This window comes from Panthera tigris, chromosome C2 (assembly GCF_018350195.1).
Source record: "Panthera tigris isolate Pti1 chromosome C2, P.tigris_Pti1_mat1.1, whole genome shotgun sequence".
NCBI classification, from domain to species: Eukaryota; Metazoa; Chordata; class Mammalia; order Carnivora; family Felidae; genus Panthera; species Panthera tigris.
In genome coordinates this window covers 8063779-8091530 of record NC_056668.1, presented here as the reverse complement: position 1 = coordinate 8091530, position 27752 = coordinate 8063779, and the positions used below count along the sequence as shown (strand labels likewise).

The 27752-nt window shown below is 42.6% G+C and overlaps 1 protein-coding gene across 1 annotated transcript in view; it reads left to right on the top strand.

Moving 5' to 3' along the window:
• Positions 1 to 27752, top strand: part of DYRK1A (dual specificity tyrosine phosphorylation regulated kinase 1A) — a 139247-nt gene that overhangs the window by 21135 nt on the left and 90360 nt on the right. The window contains 1 exon segment of the mRNA XM_042957290.1: positions 24709 to 24794. Within this exon segment, the coding sequence (XP_042813224.1) occupies positions 24785 to 24794 (10 nt within the window). The 5' untranslated portion in view covers positions 24709 to 24784.

Genomic DNA, 27752 nt, shown 5'->3' with positions numbered 1-27752 from the left:
ATCTGGGCAGGGCTTCTTCCTCCATTCTGCGTGGCAGCTGCGGGGACTGGAGAGTCTGAGATGACTTCGTCTTTCACACGGACGGTGTCTGGTGTGTCTTCCTCTGCACGGCTGTTTCTTGTAACACGCGCTTTCTCACGGTGTGATCTTGGGGTGCTTGGACTTTGTACGTGGTTGACTGGATTTCAGAGGTGGTGACCGGATTCTAGAGGTGCCGACGGCAGGAGCCGCTGCGCCCCCTGAGGCCTTAGGCCCGGACCCGGCACAGTGTCATCGTCGCCAGCTTCTTCAGTCCCGCAGTGAGTCTTGGGCCCGTCCGGATTCAGGCGGAGGAGACTGTAAGATGTGGTCACTGGCAAGAGTGGCTTATTGGGGCCACCAAAGAACATTCCACCGCACGAACAAATATCTTTCTGAAGGGGAGAAGGGAAAAAAGATGACTTCTCCGTTCTTTTTGTTTTGTCTAATCGTACTGGCTTATTCGTTTGATAATGCAGTGTTTGTTAGAGCTCTGTTCAGATAGCTGTGTTGTGTTAGTATAATTTGTCAAATTCAGTTAGACTGTGTATGGGTAGGGTTCATAAATCCACATTTGGGGATGGGGAAGAAAAGATCATGAGTACTTTATGGGATGCTCGGCTCCAATTTCACCTAAGCGAAAGTATCGAAGTACTAGATAGAAACCTTGAATATGTACTTTGTGAAATAAGTGACATAAATCTCCTTTTGGGTCACATGTTACAGTCCATAAAACACCTGTGGTTTTTCTCCAGTAATCCTGTGCTTGTCTTACGTACTGGAGAAAGAAGAGGTAGACCGTCCTCACATCTTCTGTAAGAAACCCAAACAGATCTCTTTTTCCTTAATGTGCAGGATGTGACAGCTATTTCATTTAAACGGCTCGCATCTGGATTCTATTTTGAGGTCATTCTGCTACTAGGCAATGGGTATGACCACGGAAATTCATGAGAAACATTGTGGCCCACAGACCATATAATCAGTCCTTTGGAAAGCTTAAGGCGAGGTGCAGATTTTGGGGGTTGACCCCAGACTTAGCATATTCAGAAGTCTTAGAAGGGATCTGGGTGATGTCAAGTCTGAGGAGCAATGCATTCTCCATGGGGGGTAATATCACCCCCACCAGGGTAATAATTGTTGGAGATGAGGGAGTGAAAAAATTAGGTATTAACGATGGTTTGTGGCCCTCTAAAAGTCAACCCTACCTGACAAAATATTTCAGGTTTCATTTTTCTTATTAAGGAGAAATTTAATTTAAATTTGATTTAGTTCTCTTCCCCCCCCCCCCCCCCCCCCCCCGCCACCTCTGAGGATGGGAATACTTTTAAAAAGGTTGAGAAATATCGTCCTGTGAGAAATATTCTGACATCATACCTGCCCCACAGGACCTGTGACCCCCCCCCCCCCCAATCCTGGGAAACTGTAGTATGTGATTTGGTTAATGTTTCTTAAGACTAAGATTTTACTGACGTTAAGTGGAATTTCTTTTAAAATATCTAGAGAATGGAAACATTTTACTCTATGGCATTTTGCATCCAAGTAGATTGATTTTTATCTTTATGAACAAAGCACTGCTGGAATGGACTCTGTTCTGGGATTTAAAAACCTTTTAGCTCTCTATTAGCAAAAACTCTTCGTGTTATTTAGCTTGTTAACACACAGCTCGCCAGGATCCCTTGTATGCCACAGGAAAGAGGTGTTCCTGTCTCGAGGGAGTGAGGCCTGTCCCTTTGCTTCTGTCTCCTGTGTGGTGCAGGCCGTGGTGGGGGAGGAGGGCTGCGAGGGGTGGAAAGCAGGACCTCCAGTGGCCCTGTTCACGGTGGGGGGTGGGGGGTGGGGGGTGGGGGGGCGGGGGGCGGGTGGGGAGGAGGAGTGTAGGAGTAATACTGTTCCCTGGGTTTGCTGGCCTTTTCCTCTGTTTTGGGCTAGGTATAAATGGAAATGCTTTTTTGTGGGGACGCCTGACTGACTCCTTTGGTAGAGCATGCAACTCTTGATCTTGGGGTTGTGAGTTCGAGCCCCACGGTGGGTGTAGAGGTTACTTAGGGTAAAAAAGTCTTCCAAAAAGATGTGGAGTATGAGAGGATGGTGGTGGGAGAAGTAGAAGAGAAGTTTCCAATATACTACTTTCTGTAAAGAAAACTGCCACATTTTGATTTGGGTATTTCTAGGTCCTTCAAGGGAGTGTTGACATTATTTGTACTTGTTTTGTTTTCTGTGTAATTTGTGCAGGCTCAGGACAGTTAAAGATGTAGTACATCCAGAAAACTGAAGGCCTCTAAAATCTGCATTCACCTCAAAACACGTTGCTTGGCAGCTGACAAGATGCTGGGCTAGATTATTTGTTGAATCAGTGAATGAAAGTCATCCACAGGTTATTTTGAAAAATGTAGTTTTCTTTTCTGTGATTTTATTTTTAAAATTTTAATTTTTGTTAATGTTTATTTATTTTTGAGAGAGAGACAGACACAGTGCGAGCGTGAAGGGACAGAGAGAGAGGGAGACACAGAATCCGAAGCAGGCTCCAGGCTCTGAGCTGTCAGCATAGAGCCTGACGTGGGGCTTGAACCCACAAACTGTGAGATCGTGACCTGAGCTGGAGTCGGCCGCCCAGCCGACTGAGCCACCCAGGCGCCCCTGTTTTCCACGATTTTAGAATCCAGTCTGTAGAATAGTGTTGAAGGAAGAATGAACTGGGAAGATAGAGGAATGTTGGGGGCCAGTGTTTTTCCTACTGCCATGCTTTTGACTCTCCCTAGCCATCAGGATCCTTGTCTTCAAACTTGAGTTATTTTGTAGATGGTCTTTTAAGAGCCCTTCAGGGTCCAGAATTTTATTACCCAATATCGTGACCACATTAGAAATACCGTCAGGTTGATGGAGTTGTGAGAGGGAATTCGTTCCAGTTGCCACACAAACAGCAGGGTACATAGTTAAGCTGCTGTAACTGAGAGCCGGCTAATGGATGGCCCCAAGAACAGAGTCGTCTGGAGGTGAATGGCCTGGTTGGTGGGGGTGACTGCCTCAGTTGGTCTTTCAGAGACGCAGATTTCTTTTATCTTGGTTTGCCACCAGACCCCGAGGTGTGGCTCTCAGTTGTGTTGTCCTTGCCCCAGTTTACAGAGAGACACAGAAGTGTTCACTCCGTGTCTTCCAGCCCACAGGTGGCACCCCACCCTTGTTTGCACTTTTCATTTGTCCGTGACAACTTTGTCCCATGGCCATACTTAGGCGAAAGGGAGGCTGGGAAATGTAACCTCTCTGGGCAGCCATGGGCTTGGCTACAATTACGGAAGAAGGAGGGGACTGTCTTTGCCACAGATAGTGTAGGTGAAGCTATTTAATTTTCTTAGTATACTTTTGGGGGAAGCTTTTTTACTTAAGGTCTTTATTTAAAAAATATGCAAAAAATTATGTAATTACTATAAAGAGGAAGTTTTGGCAAGTGATGGGTTAAAATGCTAAGTAGAATATATCAAAAGACAAGTTTTAAAATTAACCAGAAACCTAAAACTAACCAGCTCTAACTGATGACACCTTTGTCTCCTCAGAGTACAAGCTCGGTAAGAGTTGTTTAATCTGTGGGGCATTCTGTGTTCATAGGAACATTTAGGTACACGTTCAGTCACAGGCCACGTCTCTGTTTTCTGGAGGAGTAGCCCATAGTTCATTTCAGTAAGCTTGCCCAGTAGAAGGAAGCTCCTTCTTAAATACATACCATTAGGCCTCTTGGGCTCTGAATTCTTATCAGAAGTCCCTAAATTTGGCCCTGTGTCAAAATCGCCTTAGGGCCCTTGTTCGAAATGGGTGTTCTGGCCCTACTCTCTGGAGGTGCTGGTGGTTAGGTTTCTGAATCTGAATTTTTAACCAGCCCCTCAGGGTGATTCTGTTGGAGCTGTGAGGCGTCTGGGGACCATGGCTGTACATAGTCCGTGCCTCACTTGCCTCACATGCGGAAGTGCAAAATTATACCTATGTGGCTTCATAGGGTTCAGAGAGCACGAAATGAGTTGTATTTGTAATTATTTCACAACTAAAAAGTACCATCCAGAATTTAGGGAATTTAGAGTGGTGTTATAAGTCACGTCCGTTCCAGGAATCGAGCTTATTTATTTGCCCAACAGACCCAAGGGGTAAGTGCTGTTCTCTCCAGAAATAACTATAAGGTAGAAATCTGGGTTTCCTGATATTGCATAATTGAACGGGGATTCAGAAAAAGTTATCTGCCCAGCGTAACTACCAACAGGGGAACAAGCCGGCCAGATAACTTACGTACTTCTGTTTCCACATGGTTAAGATACCATGTGTCAACTTGATGACTTCAGTTAAGTACCACGTTCGGTGTCATTAGCGTGGGCAACTTGGAGCTTTGCACTTCGGCGAGGCCGGCCTGAATGTGACACGGTCTCTGCCCATTGGGAAGTTACAACCTCATAGAGAAGACTTCCGAACAGAACTTCCGAACAAACGTTCTTAGGAACGTTTTTTGTTTTGTTTTTTTGTTTTTTTTTAAAGACTTAATCCTGCAGCCATAACAGGGCAGGATCTGAGTACGATGTTCGATGTTCGGATGTTCGCGTTCAGAGGAAGGGAGAGGTCCGGCGAGGTGGAGGGCGCAGCTGGAGACGCGAGTGACTTCCCTCTTCTCTCCCCCTTCCCTGAGAGAGAGCAGCCTCCGGCAGGTCCTCGGAGGACTCCTCTCCCCCCTCGTGTCGGGACCTGGGAGGCAGATGAGATGCTAGACCAGCCTGCGGGGGTTACGGCTGCGCCCCCTTCCCTGAAGTAGAGGGAGGCAGAACGAATCCGACGGTGCGGACCCTGTGCTGGGCCCTACGCGTGTCACCGTAGCCGTTCCAGCGGGTCCCGCGAGTGGCACGGGCCGGGTTCGTTAGTGGGAGGAGCGTGGGTCTCACAGCCTAGAAGCACTTGGCGGTGCTGGCGCCGGCTGTGGCTTCTGCACGGATAATCGAAAACGTGGCTGTTCCTGGGGGGGCGGCTTCACAGCACATCTCAGACCCATCCTTCCTTTCGGCCTGGTGGATTTGCCTCGCTTTCGCCCCGGCAGCCTTTCGCCCGGGCGACCTGGCGGGATGCTGCGGCTGGAGATGCGGGCTCAGTAGGAAGCTGCGGGGCTTGTAGCCGGGGAGAGCGGGGAGAGCGGGAGGAGCGGGAGGGGAAACAGGCGGCCTTTGGTGGCCGTGAGTCTCTGCGGGAAATGGGAAGGTTGGTTTCTTTGACAGCGTGCCAAACGTTAGGGTTCAAGTAGTGAGAAGGAGAAAGACACGGTTGGTGCCCTCACGTTACTGACAGCACCTTAGCGTTTGCTGTTCGCGTTAGATTATGTGGGAGACGTGCTTGATGAGCTCTTCCAGGTTGGGGGGCTCCCTGTCGGGTTTTGATGAGCATGAGTGGGGGGGGGATTTTACACGGTCTGTCTCCTAGCGGTTGTCTTTATTATTTATTGAGTTGTTTTTTTTAAGTTTATTTATTTTGAGAGGGAGAGAGAGGGGGAGCGAACAAGTGGGGGAGGGGCAGAGAGCGAGGGAGAGTGAGAATCCCAAGCAGGCTCTGTGCTCTCAGCGCAGAGTCCGATGTGGGGCTGGATCCCCTGAACCTTAACTTGCTTAACTGACGGAGCCACCCAGGCGCGCCTGGTTATTGTCAAGAAGCTTGAACGAACTTACCAAAAACCGGTAAGATTGCAGATCATTCCGAGCGAGAGGTGCCCGTAAATGAAACACACTTTTTTACATGATCCAGGAAGACAAATACAGATTGGAACACTGTTCGGAGGTGACGTTTATAGAATGTCTTTTTTGTGTTAGTTTGCTGTGGCTGCTGTGACAAATCACCGCAAACTTAGTGGCTTAAAAGAATAGAAATTAATTTTCTCACAGTTCTAGATGCCGGAAGTCTGGAATCCGTATCGTTGGGCTGAACTCAGTGTGTCTGCGGGGCCGTGGCTGTGCTTCCTCAGGCGTCTCTATGAGGCTGCTGGCATTCCTTGGCGGCTGGTCACGGCGTCACTCTGGTCTCTCCCTGTGTGGTCACGTCACCTTTTCCTCTCCTGTGTCAGATCTCCCCCTGCCCTTCTCTTTCACGGACACTTGTGATGGCAGGCAGGGCACCTGGGTATCTCCTCAGCTCGAGATCTTTCACTTACTCATCATCACATTAGCAAAGGCCCTTTTCCAAATATGCTAACACCTGTAGGTTTCAGAGGTAAGGATGTGGATAGTTTTTGGGGGGTGACATCTTTCAACTTCCACTCCTGTAAATTATTTGGAAGAGTAGGAAGGTAGCTTTTGAAACAGTAACTTTTAGATCTCTCATGAGTATGTTTCCCGTTACAGTAAGAGTTCATAGTATGTCTTGTAACATTTCAGTGTTAGCTTGATGATCCAGATTTGGGATCCAAATTGGGAGTCTTCACCCCAAATTTCACCACGCTGCATGTCATTTATAATAATGGTTTTAAGCTACTTGTCTCTAAATAATGGGGGTTATTCTTTTAGGGCTGGCTCAAGCTGACAGTGGTAATTTTTATCAAGCATTTATTAAAAATGAATCTAAATTTAGGCAAATGATTAAATTGTTGGCACTTAATTTAGCAATCTAGGAATTTTAATGACTGAGAGGGTGCAGATTGCAGGATAGAGGGAAAAATATACTATGATTATACTTTTTCTAATGTGGCTTGGTTATATCAGACTTGAAAATGTGTTATAGTTGGACTGTTTTTTTTTATTCTGCTCCTTTGTTTTAGCTAATTTTGGACAAATACAGCTAGCTCATTGTGGATAAACTATGAACACACATATTAAACAGCGTTAAAAAAAAAGAAAAGATGTTCACACTTAGAGTGGATGGTGTCAGTGGAGGGTTTTTGAAGTTGTGAGCTAGTCATGGACATAAATGTGTGCATGTGTGTGTTAATTTATATAAAAACTTTGTGTGTGTGTGTTTATTTGAGAGAGAGAGAGCAAGAGGGGTAGGGGCAGAGAGAGAGGAAGACGGGATCCAAAGCAGGCCCTGCACTGACAGCTGAGAGCCCGATGCGGGGCTTGCGCTCTCGAACCGCAAGATCATGACTGAGCTGAAGTCAGACGCTTAATTGACTGAGCCACCCAGACGCCCTTGGTTTTATTTACTTTTAAATATTTATTTATTTTGAGAGAGAGAAAGAGAGAAAGTGTGCATGTGAGTGGGAGCAGGGGAGGGGTGGGGGGGGAGCGAGAGAATTCCAAGCAGGCCCCACATGCTGTGCAGATTCCAATGCGGGGCTCCATCTCAGGACCGCAAGATCGTGACCTGAGCCCAAATCCAGGGTCAGATGTTTGACTGTGCCACCCAGATCGCCCATGTGTATTAATTTTAAAACCTGGTTCTTTCTTGAACCTGCCTATTGTTTTGTCAGCCTTTAAAAAAGTAGTCTTTTATTTCTCGGAACATCTTAAGATACATATTTTGAAGATCTTTTTAGTTATTCCTGTTATTTCTAGTTCCTTGGGTTGTCTGTTGGATTTCTGTTGTGATGGAAGGTTTTTTTGTGTGTTGTAAATACTGTGCATGAGATCTTCACAGGGACTTCTGAAGGTGTTCTGTATTTTGAGGGCAGGGCATCTCTGTTTTCAAAAGTGAAAGTCACCGACACTTTCCACTTCTCATAACCCATTTCCCAAATGTGATAACCATAAACATCAGTCTGTTTAACCTGCCTCTCGCTGAGTACAGTTGTTGCCATGGTTTTTACTGCTACATATGTTACATTATACATTATAAACTCCAGCATACAATTTTTACGAGTTTTGAGTACATGTTTTAAACTCCAACTTAAAAGTTTTTGTTTTAAACAATCAAGTCTTTTAATAAATCATGAGAAGCAAAATATATTTATGAAAATTTACTTATTTGCATTTCAGACACTTTTTATTCCTTTGTGTCGATTTGTGTTTCCATCCATTCTCATTTCTCTTCAGTCTGAAGAAATTCTTTAGCATTTTTCATTGGGTAGGTTTGCTGGCAGAGAATTCTCTCCGATTTTGAACAATCTTGCAAATGTCTTTATTTTACCTTTGTGTTGGAAGGTTCTTTTCGCTGCACATGGAATTTCGGGTTGATCATTTTTTGTCATTCAGCACATGAAGGGTGGTGGGCCACTGTCTCTGGCTCCCATTGTTGCCGATGAGATGCTATTGATTTTACTATATTGTTCTTCTGTGGATATATAGTGTCTTTTTGTGCTCTGGCTGCTTTCAAGATTTTATCTTTGGTGGTAAGCTGTTTGCCCATGATATGCCTGGGTATGCTTATAATTTGAGAGGTATTTAGCCATGATTTCTTCACATTTTTCTGCCTGCTCCTCACAGTTTTCTGTGATTTCACTCACATGTGTCAGAACATTTTATATTCTGTAGGTCTTTGAGAGTCTGGTTTTTTTTTTTTTTCAGTTTTCTCTGTTTTATTTTTTTTTATTAAAAAAATTTTTTTTTAATGTTTATTTATTTTTGAGACAGAGACAGAGCATGAACAGGGGAGGGTCAGAGAGAGAGTGAGACACAGAATCTGAAGCGGGGTCCAGGCTCTGAGCTGTCAGCACAGAGCCCGACGTGGGGCTCGAACTCACGGACCGTGAGATCGTGACCTGAGCCGAAGTTGGACGCTTAACCGACTGAGCCACCCAGGCGCCCCAGTTTTCTCTGTTTTAGAGTGGGTAATTTCTATTGACCTCTCATTTTACTGATTTTTTTCCCCTGCTGTCTTCAGTATGCTGTTAAAATCCATCCAGACATCTGCTTTAGAGTCTTTGTTTGCTAAATCTAACATCTGGTCCATCCTGGGGTTGGTGTTCTATTGACTCCTTTTTTCCCCCCTTGATTGTGGATCACATGGTTTTTTCCTTTGCTTGTTGACTAATATTTGACTAAATCTTATTTTCTTCTTGTTAAGTGTGTTAATGTTTATTCTCGAAGGCTGGTTGGTTACTTTGAATTTATATATATTTGGTTTTATACTGTATTTTGCAAGATCTATGGAAAGCTCAAGGTGAATCCCCTCTAATATGGGGGGATGACTTCCAAACTGAGTCTTCCTTCATATCTTGCCCTGGGTTTGGTTTTAGACACTATTACTATTGGTTCATAGGCTATATTCTAGGAGATCCGGCCCTTAGTCTTGAAATGAGGAAAGGAAGTTAAGAGTATGTGTTTGTCCTGGTTTTCTAGTGAAATAGACCCAAAGGGAGATACATGATTTATTATAGGGAATTGGCTCACCTGATTATCAAGACTGGGAAGTCCTCTAAGATCTGCTGAGGGCAAGTTAGAGACCCAGGAGAGCTGATGGTGTAGTTTGAGTTGGAGTCCAGAGGCCTGGGAATCATAAGAGCTGATGACTTAAGTTCCATTCTGAAAACCCACAGGCTCTAGCTAGACTTAAGAAGAGCCAGTGTTTCAGTTTGAGTCCAAAGGCAGGAAAAAGGTTGGTGTCCCAGCTCAATGTGGTCAGACAGGAGTTCTCTCTTATTGTGGGAGGGTCAGCCTTTTTATTTTTTAATTCAGGCCCTCAGCTAACTGGATGAAGCCACCCACATTAGGGAGAAGTTTATTCAGATGGTAACCTCATCCAGAAGCACCCTCACTACACACCCAGAAAAATGTTTGACCGAATGTCTGGACACCTCATGACCCAGTCAAGTTGACACATTTAAATGAACCTTTGTAAGATATTCATTAGATCTTTCCACGGTGCCTGGGCAGGGACTCCCCACATGCCTACACCTGCTCATTCTACATCATTTCTGTTCTGTTCTCAACATCTTAGCAGTCACTCTTTGCTAAGCTTTGAGTAGACTCACTCTGTCCATGTGAATTCTGGTCCTCTTGGGTCCCCTTTTGCACAGCTTCCTTCTCTCTGTTGCCCTGTCCACCAAGATTCCAGCTGCTTCCGTTGTTGAGATCTTTACTTCACATCTCAGCAGGACCCCCGTGCTTTGCTTGGACTCCAGCTCCTTCCGCCTTGTTGAGAAGTTGTCCTCAGAGAACAAGGGCAAAACAGGCTCAGTGGAGGAAAGTGTTCTTACAAAATAGTAGCTATTCCCCTGGTTATATTTCATAGAGCGGGCACATTTTTAAATAATGCAATGATGTGGGCTTTTGGGCCAGAGGGTTGGACTCTAGAGTAATCGAATTCCACTTCCTGCTTAGTGTTAGAGTCATGGCTGAGGCAGGTGTTATGGGTCCCAGGCTCTGCAGGAACATGCAGCGATGGGGGGTGCCATTCATGAACTCCCCATTAGTGGATGGCTTCATTCTTTTATTCTTTCTCCACGTGTTCTCCTGTAACGTTCTACTTATTTCTGATGTTAGTCCTGTGTTCTTGAAACACAGGAAGCTAGTCAATTCATTCCATAATTGTGAGACTTGCTTAATTATTTGAAGGCATCTACTCACTGTTCCTCTAGTCTTTCACTGATCTTGGCTGATGAGCCTTGGTCCTTGCAGATTCCCATCCATCTATTATTTTCTCAGAAGTTTTAGGTTTTCTCATTGCCACTCATTGTGTGCATCTAGAAGTTAAAAGAATTGTGAGCTTGAGAAGCTGTACGGATACGAAGACTACACATTCAGATCTCTCCTGTCATATTCTTGGCAGGAGTATTTCTGACACTCCTTTCTCAAATCCAAATTGGTTCCCCTTTTTATATTCTGTTCGTAATTCATATTTCATATCTGTTAGCCCAGTTTGCAGTCCTATATTACTGTGATTTTTGTCTGTTTCCCACGTTGGATCATGAGTTCTCTAAGGGCGGGCGTAGTGACGGTAAATTGTGCCCTTGTGTCTCTGGTACTCGGCACGTGATCATTGAAGAAATGGTGAATTTAAAAGTCTCCTTATGTCAAGACATCATCTGATTTTTAGGATAGTTGCGTATATGCCGTTATTTGGCATTATTTTTCATTTGTTTCTGTAAGTGTAAAGGATGATACTTCCGAAGTGTGTACAGATGTACGAACGTCTCTCTTTTGACTTCTCCCCGCTCCCACCCCATCACCTTCCCAGGCCCATTGTCCTAACTAGAGGTACTGCTCTTACAGCTGTGCAGTTCATCTTTCTGGACTCTTTCCTGTGTATTTTCATTTATGTATAAGTATGCTTATGTTGTCATTACATACGTATGTTATCTTTGTACATACTTCTGTGTAGGAGTGGGGTTTAAATGCTCGGTTAAAGTGGCAATCAAGTATTATTTGACTTTTATCATTGATTTGATCATTAGATCTTTTTCAGTGTTTATTTTACTTTCAGATATCCTAAGTAAGGCACATAACTTCTAGACTTTGGTTTCCACATCTGCTAAAGGATTGATTGGAATGAGGTGAAATTGAAGTCCTTGTAACTGTCTGATAATTAAATTTGATGTTACTATATAATCCATCTATATTAGATATGAAAAATGTGCTATCTGCATAATATAAAAAATGTAAGAAGATGAAGAACATGACTGTGGGTAGCAAAAGGAAATGTTGGGGGGGGGGGTTGTTACAGTGTTCAGTTTTTGTCCTCCAGGAGTGGCTGGAAAAGAGTAGTGGGATCATCTGTTTTGGGGACTTTGGCACTAGGGAGTTTGTGGTGTATCGATCTTGCGAAGGTAGCTGATGATATCCTAAAGGGGATTTCTACCTAGCTCCCTGGATTTTCACACCACAGCTGTACATTTAGTAACACAATGAATGCTTCTGGAAAAATTGTGTAGAAACCAAAACTTACATAGGTAAATCTTTGTTAGTGATTTATTTAAAAATATTTTATAGAAAATAGTTTCCCAGGCTACTTTAACCCCTTTCTCCTCTCCCCAAAGAGAAACAAACAAGAATAGAAAAGCAAATTTTGCTGAGTTAACGGTTTGTTTGTAAGCTCTCTTGTGATAAAATATAGCAGAATCTTTCAATTTCTTTTAGTTTCTTTTGTCAAGTAGCTCACATATTGTATGGATTAAAGCATTGTATTTCTAATACTTTTTTCATATATCATCACTTTTATTTATTTACTTTTAATGATTATTTTTGAGAGAGAGCGAGACAGAGCATGAGCAGGGGAGGGGCAGAGAGGGAGACACAGAATCCGAAGCAGGCTCCAGGCTCCCGGCTGTCAGCGCGGAGCCCGACGCCAGACTCGACCACCCCTTTATTTTTTAAAGGAACTTTTAATTATGGAAAACTTAAGAGATACATAGGGAGAGTAACATAATGAACCATTGTGTCCCTGTCATCCTTGCTTCCGCAGTGATCAGGATTTTGCCCGCCTGGTTTTTGAGCATTTTCAGTGTAAGTAATACCGTACTTAAAAATAATTCTTTTTTTTTGGGGTGCCTGGGTGGCTCAGTCGGTTGAGCGTCCGGCTTCGGCTCAGGTCATGATCTCACGGTTTGTGAGTTCAAGCCCCACGTCAGGCTCTGTGCTGACAGCTCAGAGCCTGGAGCCTGCTTCGGATTCTGGTCTCCCTCTCTCTCTGCCTCTCCCCTGTTCACACTCTGTCTCTGTCTCTCTCTCTCAAAAATAAACATTAAAAAAATGTAAAAAAAAAAAAAAAAAAATTCTTTTTTTTTTTTTTTTTTAATAAAAAATTTTTTTTGAGAGAGAGCACGATTAGGGGAGGGAGGGGGAGAGAGAAAAAGAAAGAATCCCAAGCAGGCTCCACGCTCAGCATGGAGCTGGACACAGGGCTCAATCCCACGACCATGAGATCACGACCTGAGCCAAAATCAAGAGTTGGACGCTCAACCGAATGAGCCACCCAGGCGCCCCCAGATTATTCTTTTTTAAAAAAGAGTTCTGGTGTTTAACAGGAATAAAACTGTGCCCAAGCTTTATGTGGAGTTGATAATCCCACATTTCTTAGCACAGACAACATTCTCTGTGGCAGAACGGCTAGACTTTGTGCTTTTTGCACTGAAGTGAGTTCTAGAACTAAGCCAGCCATGGCGAACTCCGTTGCTCCGCCACTAGATTTCGTGTGCCACCTAACTGTACTTCTCGTCGTGTCTTAAATACTGAAGAGTTGTAACTCACTCGTTTCAACAAAGCAACCCGAAGCAGGTGTTTTAGGAGACGACGCGGCTTGACGATCGTGGTTTTTCTCTTCTGTATTGAGAGTCTGCCGTAGTTGAGGAAGCCGGCCTTCCCCAAGGGCGAGATGAGCCAGGCTCGTCCCATTTTCCGGGGCTGGAAGCCGGCACGGGTGCAGTTAGGTAGCTACAGTCCGAGGCCAGTGGCGTGAGGCCCGAGAGTCTCGGTGTAAACGCTGCTCTGCAGGGCTGAGGAGAGAGGGGTCTGCGGGCAGCGTGGGCCGGAGACTTCCGTGGAAGGCAGCGCTGGTGTTGGGCCCGGAGCTTGGCGTGGACACCCAGAGCGGGATGAGGAAAGCTCGCGGAACAGCCCCAGCAACAACGTGGCCTGTACCCGTTGTGGCTGGAGTGTCAGCTTGGGGAAAATTGGTGGCAGGAGAGAAGACTAGAAAGGTGAAGGGTAGCGGTAGCGTGAAACGCACCGGTGGAGAGAGTCGCTCGGCACAGCTGACCGCAGAGCTGTGAATGCTTCACACGTGCTGTGTCACTGATAACAACAACCTCACGGGATCATCCTCACCTTGTGGGTGAGGACGGACACGCGGTCATCTAGGAGTTGGAACCTGGCGCGAGCCCACCCGCTAAGTTGTGGAGCCTGGAGTTAAACCGGGGCAGGCCGGCTGCAGGGCCTTGAGTCAGCAACGCGAAGTTAAGCCACACTAGGTGCTTTTTTGGGTCTTGGTGCGGACAGTGACCTGCCAGTGTATTAACTGATTTTTAAAAAATAAAGACCTTTAATAGTTCATTAGCGTGAGCCTTTTACCTGTATTGGAGTTTTAAAACTTGGGTGTACTTGGAGGTGGTTCTCCTAGTTGTGGCTGTGAGCTATAGGTAGCACGATGGCTTTCACGTTTAAGGTGTCGGTTGAATTTCTTGGGCCTTTTTGTTTGTTTGTTTGTGACTGATTATAAGAGATGTGCTTATTTATAAAAGTTGTGATGGACAGAAAAGTGTAAAGAAGAAAATTTAAAAATCACCCAGAATTTTATTAGCCAGAGACATTCATTATTAATCTTCTATATTTTTCCTCAGAGATTTTTCAGTGTATTTATTTTACTTTCCTGAGATTGTGCTTTGGAGGGAAGGTTTTGTGTTCTTTCTGATACAGCGTGTGACTCTTTCCCTTAAGTCATACAGTTATCGTAAGAACTGACTTAGAGACATAATATTTTGTCATGTGAATACCGTAATCTCTGTCACCTTGTCTTTTTAGTGTTGAAATCTTTTATTTTCTGATTTCTAAATTATTTTTAATGAGACTTGTATATAAAGATGTCGTATTTTCTATCACGAAAGGGATTTCTAGATACGAAATCTAGAAATGGATCCATCTAGAGATGGAACATGAGACATAATAGACCACAAGTGGACCACGTATGAGAGCCGCGTGAAGAAAGGAACACTGCGTGGGAGCCGTACTTAGTGTTGCAAGGCTCGCGTTTGAGTAGACCGTGTACACATTTGGAGATCGTACATTGAGAAAGCAGGAGATTTGAGCAGGAGAAATGGACTGAGGCTGGCTAATTCAGTTGAAGGCACGTCGAGTGTCTTCGTGTTCAGTTGGAGGAAAGCTGAGGAGCGTTTGTGCACGTGAAGAGGGTTTTGTAGGCTGTGTGCAGCTCTTTTCCGTTCCTTCAGTGTGCAGAAGAAACATCAGGAACTTAAGTTTGTATAGGGGAATTTAGCATAGAATTTCTAACTACGGATGGACCATTTTGCTATAGTTTGTCATGAGAATTCATCTTTGAGATGGCTAGATTTTCACTGTTAGGGTTTTTTTTTTCTGCTTAAGAAGAAAGGGGTACTTAAGGTGGTGTTCTAAGGGTTTTTCCAGACCTTTATTCCTAAAATTTATTTTAAAATTAATTTCAGCTTTCTCACCAATTCTGTGTCTCCTGGTCTCATGTGGAAATAAGAGAGCAGTAACACTATGTTAAGATTTGTAGTTTTGATTGAAAGGACAAACCAAGAGCGCAAACAAAACGCTGTACAGCTAGAGAAGTAGCATGTTCGTGTATAAAATCGATTTGCACAGCTGTGAACAGGGTCCCGGAAGTTGAACATCCACCTGGTGACGCCAGTGGAATTTGAAGTATAAAGGCTGGGAAATGTTAACATTAACAAATAAGTCATAAGTATTAAGATTGTGGCCGTGTGACTGCTGATATCCATGCCGGTCCTTTTCACAGGATTTCTATTGATTAAAAAAAAAAATTCTAGGTTAAGATTTTAAGGTCTAGGATTCTAGGAAGATTTGGTTTCATGACAAAATGCATATTCCTTTAAGGAAAATTTGAAAGTACGAAAAATAAGAATAACAGTTTTCTTCAGTTCCTCTCTCTGGAGATCACTGCTATTTATGGTTTATGGATAACCTGTCAGGATTTTTATTTTATTTTATTTTATTTTTTATTTTATTTTATTTTATTTTATTTTATTTCATTTTATTTTTTTATGCACACAACTATTTTTCTGTCCTTTAAAAATGTAATCATACGGTGTCTGCATCCTGCTTTATAACTCACTTTTTCTGTATAGAACAATAGTTTCCATGTTGTTTTTCATGATACCGATGTGTTTATTGAACATCTACCATGATAAAATAGAAATATGAAACTCACCAAGCAGTAGATAATATCACTGGAATAAGAGTATAACAGAAGTAACCAACAGAACATGGTGGTGGGTCATTAAATGCAAATTCAAGGAGAGGCTGGAGTGGCTTACAGCTGGATGAGGGGGAATCGAGGCGGTCTTGAAGGATGGGTAGGATTTAGGTAAAGGGTTAGGCGAAGAAGGGGCAAACTGTAGGTAGGGGAACGATTTGAGCGTCGGTGCAGAAGGAGGCAAAACGGCATTTTATCGAATGCCATGCCACACTCTGTGTTCAGGACAATGAGATTCGAGCGAATGTTTTTAAGTTACAGAGGGTAAGTTAAATCCAGAGGGTAAGTTAAATCCAGGTTGAAAGTGCTGTGCTTCCGGAAGATCTGTGTGGCCGCTATATGCCAGATGAGTTGAGATAGGGGATAAGCTGCCTTTTACGTTCGGTGGTTTCCAAAGTGGGCTGTGCTCAGAAATCACCTGGATTTAAAAAAAAAAAAAAAAAAAAAAGAATTCTTGGGTTCTTCTGCATGCTTCCCGAATCAGTATCTTTGGGTGTGGAGTCTGCAGTCGAGTTTTGAGAACCTCCCTTAGTGTTTCTGAGAATACCACCAGGCCCAGCAGATGCTTTTCGAGGAGGATCTAGAATACCAAGTATGCAATAAGGACCTAGACCAAGGTGGTGGCAGTGGGCATGGAGAAGAATTAAGGCATGAAGCATTTTGAAAATTGGCCAGGACTTAGACCACTTCAAGGGCTAAATAAGTCAGTTTCTAGGGGCGCCTGGGTGGCGCAGTCGGTTAAGCGTCCGACTTCAGCCAGGTCACGATCTCGCGGTCTGTGAGTTCGAGCCCCGCGTCAGGCTCTGGGCTGATGGCTCGGAGCCTGGAGCCTGTTTCAGATTCTGTGTCTCCCTCTCTCTCTGCCCCTCCCCGTTCATGCTCTGTCTCTCTCTGTCCCAAAAATAAATAAAAAACGTTGAAAAAAAAAAAAAAAAGAAGTCAGTTTCTAGTGATGTCGCTGGGAGAGTGCTGGTGTTAGCGACAAAGATGGGAAGGTGAGCTCTGTGAGGAAGGAGGTGAGGGTGCGTCTTTGGTGGGGGGAGTTGAGGTAGTGACATGGCACTGTAGGCGACACCCAGCGGCTCGTTGTAATAGCTACTGAGCGGGAGGGGAGTGTGGAGAAAAGACTCCGGCATTGTCAGTTCAGAGTAAGGCTTTGAAGTATTTCTTTTGGTGGGACAGATGGATCGAGAACTGAGCGGAGGGGGCAGGGGATGAGGCTGCAGGTAACACCTGAGGTTGGGGCTACACGTGAAAGAGACATGGGGGCCTCGAGGCCACACACATTTTAGGAATTTTCTTAAAAGTGTGGCTGGGAAAAAGAAGTGAAACTAAACTCATTTACTACTCTTAGTAATCGTCACGGGCTGGTTGAAGGAAGATGTAAGCTACTAATAACAGTGTGTGTTTTTGATTATTTCTGGGCCTGGTTATTTTTCTGTATTTTGGAAATGTAAAGATAATTAAAAGCAGAGGTTTATAAAATTGTATATAATTATATTTGTATAAAGGTACATGCAGCCGACTAAGTATATGTGTGTGTGCACTTATGTAAATTAATTATACATAATGTGTGTTTTATAAGTAAAATTATATGTGTGTGTCATATAAATATATATGACCACTGTAGAAAAAAATCAGTGCTATCAGAAAGGATAGAGCAGAGTGGTCTTCCAGAGTTGTTCTTAAAAACTAGTCCTGAGAAGGACTTGCAGGCTGTCGATTGAACACACACTCTTCCTGAGAGTCCTGTGTCTGATAGGAATATATAAATGAATGAGATGAACCCAGCTGTTCAGGTTGGGGGGGGGGGGGTCACTGGGGATAACTAAGCATTAGATCTCGCTCTGAGAAGTCCCTTAATTCCTTTTTAATTCCTTTTATGCCCTGGGATCGGTTTGAATAATAGAAGGCTTGAGTACATTATGTGTAGGTGATATGAAACATGTCTTTAAGCAAGCACATCCGCAGTAGCGGTTGAAAAAGTCTCGGTGTTCGTATTACTTTTTTTTTTAATTCCTTAATTAGCAAGTGGGTGAAAACAGGCTCCAAGGCTCAAAATTGATGCTTGTGGGAAGTTGGAAATAACCCAAATACCCCCCAATAGGTATTTGTTTAAAGTAAATTTAGGTCCGTGCAGGGGTGTATGCTCCAAGCATAGAGTAAGGTGCCGCAGATACAAATTGTTGATGTAAAGGTGTGGAAAAAAAATGAGCAGAGATGCCATAGGATATCGGAATTTTGTGTGGCTTTTGGCTGTTCCTATTCAGTTTCTTCTCATTCCCTTTTTAAAAAATAATGAACAATGTAGAGTTTTATAATTAGAAACGCAGTCTGCTTATTTCAGATAAATGATGGGAGAAACACTTGAGGTCCTTAATCTTTTTTTTTAATTTTTAATGTTTATTTATTTTGAGAGAGAGAGAAAGAGGGAGACAGAATCCCAAGCAGGCTCCGCACCACCAGTGTGGAGCCCGGTGCGGGGCCTGAACCCACAAACTGTGGGATCATGACCCAAGGTGAAATAAAGAGGCTGATGCTCAACTGACTGGGCCACCCAGGCGCCCCTTGAGGTCTTTAATTAAAAATTTTTAATGTTTATTCTTGAGAGAGAGGGAGAGAGAGACACAGAATCTGAAACAGGCTCCGGGCTCTGAGCTGCCAGCACAGAGCCTGACATGGGGCTTGAGCTCACGAACTGTGAGATCATGACCAAGCCGAAGTCGGATGCCCAACCGATTGGGCCGCCCAGGCGCCCCTGAGGTCTTTAATTTTAAATGGAGAGAAGACCATCGTTGTTCAGTTCCAGCTTCAGGACAGCCTGCTGGCCAGCGGTCGTTTTTGTGATCGTGATTGGGCTGCAATGGTGACAGCGTGTTTTGAGGCCTGCAGTTCTGATGAGAGTGGGCTGTATGGGGAGACTGGAGCAGGGAGTGCAGATAGGACCGGGAGGGCCTTGACCGTGGCAGGAACACTAAGAGGTGGAGCGATGAGGCCAGCTGGACCTTTCTGAGGGGAACCCGACGTAAGAATTTGCAGAGTGGATGTGTGTCGCAAGCAATAGAAAAGAGGTCCTAGGTGATTAAGGTTCTAGTTGGGAGACGGGGGTGACGGTGACACGTGTAACCTGAGACTGGGGATACAGGAAGGAGAAATGGATTTTTTCCCCCAGTCCTGCCTGGTCTTTCCCCCCTTTTTGTTTTGAGCAGGGGAGAAGGTTGAGGAGATTGTAAATTCAGTTTAACATGCTCCTGGGAGCACTGGCTTTGGAGTCCTTTTGGTTGGATTTGAATTTTCTCTTTACCGTTAGTCTTCGTGTGACTTGTGGAGACTCCACTTCTCTGGGCTTTAGTTTCCTCAACTGTAAAACGGGGATAATAGTACTACTTACTTACATAATTATTTATGGGACTTAAGTGAATTAAAGGAAAATATGTGTACAGTAAAGATAAGACATCTATTCAGTGGTAACCAGGAAACAATAATACCTGGCACATTCAAGCCTGGTTTACTGGGTGGAAATGTGGGCCCGGAAGTCTGCAGAGAGAGGCAGCCAACCCGGTACCGTGTAAGAGCCCGTGTAGCTCCGCATATAACTGCAATACTGGTTGACTTTCATCCTGCATCTTCAAAATGAGCCTTCTGGAACTTAGGTTTGCCTGTGATATATTTCTTAGTTTCTATTTTATTTGGTAGTCACTCTCTCATAGTAGGAATTAGGTTTCTGGAAAGTTTTGTGGTCTGAGAATTTGAGGAACTTAGACTGGATGTAAATATGTTGGTAGTTGGCCTATTTTGAATTCGTGACAGGGCACCTGTACTTGACGCTTACTGATCATGGCTTCCTCCTAGAAACTTTCTAGTCTCTCCTCTCTGGTTTTAAAAACGACATTTGTCAGTGCATTCTGTTACAAGTAATATGCACATGAGGCATTTCCCTCTTGTTTTCCTGTATGTATTGTTGTATACAAATAGTGCCTAATTTTGTTGGCATTTGAGCCCAGATATAGATAGTTCCAGAGAGGCCAAGTAACTTGGTGCTTGAAGTAGCAAAAATTTGGGGCCACGGTTATGTAATCCACTCAGCTCTTAGTTCTTCAACCTTCTCTTTAATGTTTACTCAGGGTTGTGTTTTTTTCACATAGTTTCATGAGAAATCACATCTTCTTCTTTCCTTTAACATGTATGTATCTCAGGTACCTTCACTTCCAGTATGCCATTGGAGTCATGTAATTGTAACCCTTCTTTTTTTTTTTTTTATCTTGCCCAAGGCGTTGGTGCTGTAGTGACTTACCTGCTTTTGGTTTATACCTTCTTTTTAGTTTGCCTCCTTTAATATTGTTTGGTAAAGGGAATCTGTATATCAGTCCGTTATATGCTGTGATCAGATTTTCTCTGCTAGACTAGAGGAGAGTTTCTTTTCTGTTCTTCTAAACTGAAATGCTTTTTACAAATTAACTTACTGCCTATGAACTGTACTTTATGTTTGGGACGGTTGAGGTGGAAGACTGAGTATGGGGTCTAGAAATCAGACATAGACACCCTTTGATTCTTGGATCTTTGTAATTTCCTCATGACTGTTTCAGCGCTTATTAACGAGGGGCATTTTGGTGTGAGGCCAGAGTCCACAAGCTGTGACCTTAGGCCAGGTAGGCTAATCTCTGAATTCGCTCTCCTCATTGATGAAATGGAAGTAACATTGCCCACTTGTCGGGCTGTCAGGAGATGAAGTGTGTCAGCCTGTGTACAGTGTCTCAGTTGAGTGGTTGGTGCGTAGTGTTGAGCAAACGTTTTTTTTTTTTTTCCCTGTCGTTTTGCACAGGATTTCTTTGGGATTCTCCTGTGCTTTTTGCCTTCTTAATTTTTTTAAGACGATGACTGTTTCTAGGGGTTTTGGTGGAGTCCTAAATCGTCTTGGTTTTAAGGATTTCACCTGAAATCCCGGTTAGCGAAAATGCTTTTTTGTCCGTGTTATTTGGTCCTCTTATTGGGAATTAGAATTAATAGATTTCTTTTCCTTGTGTTAGGTTATCAAAACCATATTTAAAACTTTTCTTTTTGCTTTGACTCCTTTGGTTATCATGACTCTAGAAAACGTGTTCCTAAAATTGTTACGTGGAAAAAGAAGACATTTCTTGTCTCTTCCTTAATGTTAGCGTAAATGAACAGAAATTTACAAGGAACGCCAGTCACAGGATAGTTTTTCGATAATCATGTTGTAATTTCAGTGCATGGAATCAAATTGTAGATCTGCCAGCTTAGTTGTCCCCGATTTCATTTTTGTAGCCTGTTCTGTCTTGGGAGTGGGTAGCTTATTTTCAGATTGGCATCTTCTGAACTGTCTAAATTGCCCTTTTAAATCCTATTGTGTATTATATTTTATTTTTTCACGTGGATGAATTTTTTTTTTAAAGTTTATTTATTTTGAGAGGGCAGGAGGGGCAGAGAGAGAGGGAGAGAGAACCCCAAGCAGGCTCTGCATGGTCCTTTCAGAGCCCCAGTGCGGAGCTCAGTCTCACGAACTATGAATGAAATCATGACCTGAACCACAATCGAGAGTCGGACCCTCACCTGACTGAGTCACCCAGGTGCCCCTGGATTAAATTTTTTAATTGTGAAATACACATGTGCGAATATTATACATACCATGCAAAATTAAAAGATGTTTAAAAAACAGCTGTGTGCTTCCACACGGCTTAAGAAATAAAACAGTCCCTACCAGTACTTCCGAAGCCTGTGTCGGGCTGATTCTTTTCACCTGCTGCTTGTGATATACCTACTGATTTATTTTGAAACTGCATACACTTTTTAGTTGTATGTCATTATAAAACATTGTGACATCAGAGAGGAGACGTTGTATCTTCCACTTAGTTCATTAACTCCTGAGTTAATCTGGATTTGCCGTATGAAGCTAATGCGCTCATTTCAAACACAGTTTTGCCGATCTTGATCTTTGAGGATTAGCATTAATTTTCTAAATCTCAATCCGTCACTGCTTTTAATTAGGTGTCTCAGGGTTCTCCCTCGCTCTCCTTCACCTTATCTCTCCCTCCTTCCCTCTGTAGAGAGAGACCCGTACTAACAGATGGAGTCTGACGCCTACCTGGGCATTCCGTGCATTTAAACTTCCATGCGTTGAAATTCTGTCTCTGCAGATGTGCTCTAGGTTACTTTCATGCAGTGATTTTCAGACAACTAAACAAATGGTGTGTAGGTTTAGCTTCAAAAATCAGTTAAGCTCAGTTTCTGGATTGTTCATAGACCGCTTTATTGCCTTTGGCAAAATGTTTGCTAAAACATACTCTAAAAGATCTTGAGGATTATAGGAGGTTCCCGTGGTAGGGAGAGTAGAGGCTTTTCATTAGCATCTAATTGAGCGCCATCATTTGTGAATGACTCCATTTGTAGGGGGAAAGGTGAAAAATTCACTGTGGGTTTTTCTCAGAAGAATGTAAAATATGACTGGATTTTCAGACTTTAGAAAGAAAATTGTGTTTGTAGTTTGCAAAGTCCATCTGGTGTTCGCTGTTACCTACTTATTGTCATAAAACCCTGACCTCGTAGGAGCAGATTTTTTTTGAAAAGTGACCGGCCTGAAGGATATATGGAATTATCGGTAGAATCTTAATTTCAAGCAGTCCAAGGTCAAGACTTACGGAGTTTATTATCGCTCAGTAGATGACGGTTTGGTTGCCGTGTGTGTCCTCAGCAAGTTTCGTAACTTGTAGAGATGCTTTCCCTGTTGCTAAAGGCTGCTTTTCAAATGAGTGGTGATTAATGGATGACTTTTCTCAATTGGACAGGCTTGAGGCATGCTTCTTCCGATCCTCAGATACGCAGTCTGTTGTGCCACTGGCCTGCCCGCATTTCTTACCTTTAGATATTTAATACAGTGATGGAATAATCTGCTAATTTCTAACTGCTTTTAGTAGAATAAAAAGACTGCTAATGCTTTACCTGCTTTTGCTTTTTTTCTTATGAAGTATGAATTATTTTTCTCTCGTATCAGTAGTGTCTATCCTTTTGAAACCATTGAAGTTGGCAAAGTGTCGGTAACATTGTAAGTTAACATTTTATAGGTGAAGAATGTGATGTTAAGAACCCAAGAGATTTGATAGTATATAATTCATAGCTAGAGATTTAATTCACATTTCTTGTCTCCATGGTCTATGCTGGAATTGTAAAGACTTGACCATTCATGAGTGAAAAATTTTTAGAAGAGTATGTCTTTGATATAAAAATCCTTAATCTTGAGGTTTCAAGTATTATTTTTTAAATAAAACTATTTTGAGATAGTACTTCAATGTTCATCCCTCTACCTGTCCATACCCACCCCCTCAAAGTGGGTACCAGTCGGTTCCATGTCTGAGGTTTTACTGTAGAATCTAAACTGGAAAAGTGGTTCTTTAGAAGTGGAGTCTGGAATATAGGTAGTGATTTTAGACATAAGCGGTTCCTAAGTTACAGATAATTCATACATTTAAACCTCTGTCGCCGAGCTGCTCTTTCCAGTTGCTGCTATTTGGAGTACAAATGTCAAGCTTTCAAAGAACTTGGGAGTTCAAAAATAGAAGGAGAAATGAGTGAAAAGCAGACATATTTGAGGGCAATAAATACACATTCAAATCTGTGACCATTTGCCTACAAACGTTCTTCTTCAAACAAGCTTGGTTGTTTTTACCTTTATTTTGTAACACGATTAGAATTCTACCAATTAGGGATTCATTTGGACTAACTCGCATCCTTGTTGAAAGTTGCAAGTATTAAAGTGAATTATTTCCGTCTAGTTGATTTCTTTCTGTCACATACCTGACATGAATCACACTGAGGCAGTAGAAGTTTTAGATAATAATTTAGGAACACAGAACTTACTTAGGAGAAAGGATTAGGAAGCAGGATGATTGGGATTCCCTAATGTAAAATTTAGGGAATTACAGACATCAGGATCGGAGAGAGTGCTAACAAAGAAAAACAACCTAGTTTAGACTTTGTTCAGACAGGGAGAGGATCTGCAATTGTATTCTAAGGGGTCCTCAGTGCCCATGACCAATAATATCTTTCAGTATCACTTAAGTTCCTTTTGGCTGGCCTGGGAACTTGGCCAACGTGAGCAGCATTACTTCATTAGTAATATTTACTGAATTCCACAGTATCCGTTGAAAAAGTAGGTTTGTAGACTGAACTCATTTATAAGTTAGGTTGTAGCCTGTCCTTGTCCTTGTCTCTTGTCTGTTATCACCTGCTCTCAGCTGATAACATTGCGGTTGCCATTGCTTTCCCATCAGTCACTATAAAATTTGCTGCTCATTTGTGAAATACCAATGGAAGCAGTAAATAGGAAGTCCGGTGCAAGACTTACAGTAAAGTAAGAGAAGCCACTTGGGGAGCAGAAGCGGCCTGTGGGCTTAGGTGGGGGCAGTTGAGCAGTGTCTCAGAACTTCATTGACAAATAACCTTGGTAGATTGACAAGTTAATCTTAACCGTCAAGCAAATCGAACTACCTCTGATAGTAAGCCATGATGAGAAGTGAATTCACATTCATACTGATTTGTGAATTGATGGTTATTACAAAATGTACATTTCCCCCCAGATAAATTACATAGAAGAGTGAAATATTGACTTTATTTCATACCTAGAAATGCCTGAAGTTTACATCGGTGGTAGACAGATTTTTGAAACCTTTTCTCCCTGGCAATGGAATACATTACATTATATATATGTATAATGGATTTTCATTAATGAAAATTATTTTCAAGTAAGCTTAATAAATGTTAGTGTACAAGTTTACAGTCACTGTATCTCTGTTTTGGGGATTGTAGTTACGTTAGATGTTCCTCAATTAGGGGTGATTGTCTTGCATCCTTATCTCTTATCATAATCTGTTTTTCTTCACACAGTGTTATAGTTTTGCTGCTGGACTCTTCCCTCCCTCCCCCCACCCCATCAGGATGATATGAGACTTGAAAGAAGACGATGCATACAGGTGACTCAAGTTTTGAAATACAGTAAAGCTATGGCTGTCTGAGCGAATGTGGGAACTGGTGCTGTATTTTGAATGTGGGTGCTTTCTGATAAACATCGTAGTGGGGGGAATTATATTTAGATCGATAAATACAAAGATAGTTGTGATATTTAATAAACTTGACTTTGGAATCTGTTTGATATTAGTGACTGAGTAGTGTGGTATTAACACAAGTACAGCATAGTAATTGCTAGTACATGACTTTTTCAAAAGTGGTTGGTTGGCTAATACTTTGGTAAAAATTGAAGCACTTCTGTCAAAAACAAAAAAATATTCACCTTTATGGTTGAATGCATGTTTCCTTCAGCTCCCCATTAGGATTGAGCAAATCTTTTAAGGGCATACAGAGTAGGTGTTCGTGTATCTAAATTCAGACTGACAGTTAAAGTAAGGATATTATACCCATATGTATGATTCCTTGGAAAAATAAAGTCTGGGATTTTGTTTTTTTCTTCCCTTGTTCCCTCCTTCATCCTTTCCTCCAGCCCTCTCTCTTTCTCTTCTTCCTTCCTTCTTTCCTTTCATCCTTTTGTTATTTGTATTTACATGGGAGAAGCAGTATAAAGGCATTTTTGAAAGAGTATTTTTGATTGAGTTACTAATTGAGGTGATCTTATTAATGGAAAATGGAAAAATGGAGGCTAGCCCATCTATGGCTGTGTTCACACTCTTGAAACTACAGGGTGGCTGATGGATAAAGTGGTAACTTTTAAACTTGTATATTCTTTAAATCACACTGATTGTGAGGCTTTTTGTTGAACCAAGTGCCTTATATTTATAGACTTTGTCAGGATAGTCTTATTGGGTTATATTTATAAACTGTTTGAAAATGTGGTCTTTAACTGGGAACGAAGTAATGACATAAACCTTACATAGAGATTTAATCGCATTATTGGTGTAGCTCTTAAAGTTTTTGTGACTGGTTTTTGTTTTTGGTGATCTATGCTTTCTAAAGGAAAAAGATTACCTTTTTGACTTTAGAGTGGGATTCAAAAAAATGTCTCTACTATTTTGAATGAAGAACTGTGTTTTGAATATATTTTTAAATGAAATTGTAGATGAAATAATGTTTTACATTAATGCGGGATTCACAGAATCTTCTGGTAATTCTTTTTTAAGTAAAAGGTGATTGGGTAATCCTCTTTGATCCGTCTCTCAGACGTGCGCCCTAGAGCTGCCCCGTGTACACGTACTGGCTGAGGGGCTTGTAAAGTCATCGTGGTGCCGAGGCTGAGTGTCACTGTCCTAGAGAAATGAGTAGGAATATTTACGGAGAAAAACTTTAGAATTTGATGAAAATTTTGTTGTCCGATTTTGTAAGTTTGACCTCTTGGTGCCGGAACAGTTTTCAGCACTGTCGGCCCGTGGATTGCTCGTCGGGCACCATAGGGCACATTGGCTTTCCGAAGTAGGTGTTCACTTTCAACCGAGGTCAGTAGAGACACCAAGCATTTGTGGGGTATCTCCTGGATTTATCCATGAATAGTTAATGATTTTGGTTGGAGGTGTTCCTGCATGAAATTTTGAGGTCGTGGCAAAGTTGCTCTTTTCTTTCTCCTTTAATCTCTGTGAGATACAAAGGGTTCCCAAACAGCCTTTTTCTTGAAAGGCTTATGGATGGCATGAGGTGTCTAAAGAGTAAAAACAGTTTATTATAAAGGTTACTTAGTCACTTTTATGAATGCCGGAACACAAAAATTCTACGAAGATTCGATTTATGATCTAATGCGGGCTCTCTCATTTGGCCTGGTGTTCTTTAAAAGTTATCAACACTTGGCGGCTTATGAGGGAAAAACTCAAGAAGGAAGATCTGGCTTTCTCTACATATGTATTAGCTGTTGCTGTATTTCCCTTTTAATGACTTAAAGGTTAGTAATTGTTTTTGAGCACGAAATTAGCAGCTGTCCTGATCATCATTAATTAAGGCAGCAGTCACTCTTGTGTTCCTGTGCACACATTTTATTGTACTTCACCTGATAGAACTTGACCACACAAACGCTCACGAGGAGTTCTCCCGTGAAAGCTATTTCTGGAATGCTGCTGCGTACTCGAAAGTGGGTGTTCTGTTCTCCCTAGGCTTTCATGGCACTGACTCTCTCTGTTGGTTAGATGCTACGACGCCCTGCTCTGTCATCCCACTTGGGTGGTTAGGTGTGGGTCCAGAGCTGCTAGAAAGTGTGTTGAACTAGGTGTTGACTGATGATTGGTCTTTCAAAAGCAAAGGCTTCAATAATAGATTTTTCTTGAGCACCAAGCTAAAGTCAAACTTCGATGCTCCGCTAGTACTTGTGTATATGGGTATTCTCATACCCTTTAGATTTGAGGGTCTTTTTGCATATTGAAAAATAAGACCATAAATGAAGCAAAATTGAATTGTTTTTAAATGCGGGGACAAAAAATTATCTGTGGCCAAACAACTATTGGGCTCACGTTTGCCTTGTACCGGCTACTGTAACGTACTGTGACAGGTGGCCTGCCCACAAGGATCCCTGTGCCTAGAAGCTAAGGGCACCGTTCAGTTGGGGAAGTGGGAAGATATGTAAACAAACGCTGCAGTGGATATTTGTCATCAGTTCTTAAAACTTCTGTATTGAATTCAAGGCCTTAGAGTAAAACCAGAAAGCTCTCTTTGGTTAACAGCATTCACAGTACTTGGCCCTCACCTGACCCCCACGTGCCGACGTTTCGCGAATCTACTTTCGTGTCCTACTCCTTTCTCCTGAGCTCCAGACTCCCGTGGCTGCCCCCTGGCTGTCTGTTCTGCGCACATCCCTGCCCTCCCATTCATTCCCGTTAGAGATGAGTGACAGTCTACCCAAGCACACCGTCCTCCTCGGAGCCTCGGAGCATTCTTTATCCTTGTGAATTAAGAGGTAACCACGTTTCACTTATTCAAGATGCAGAGGGGCACTTGGGTGG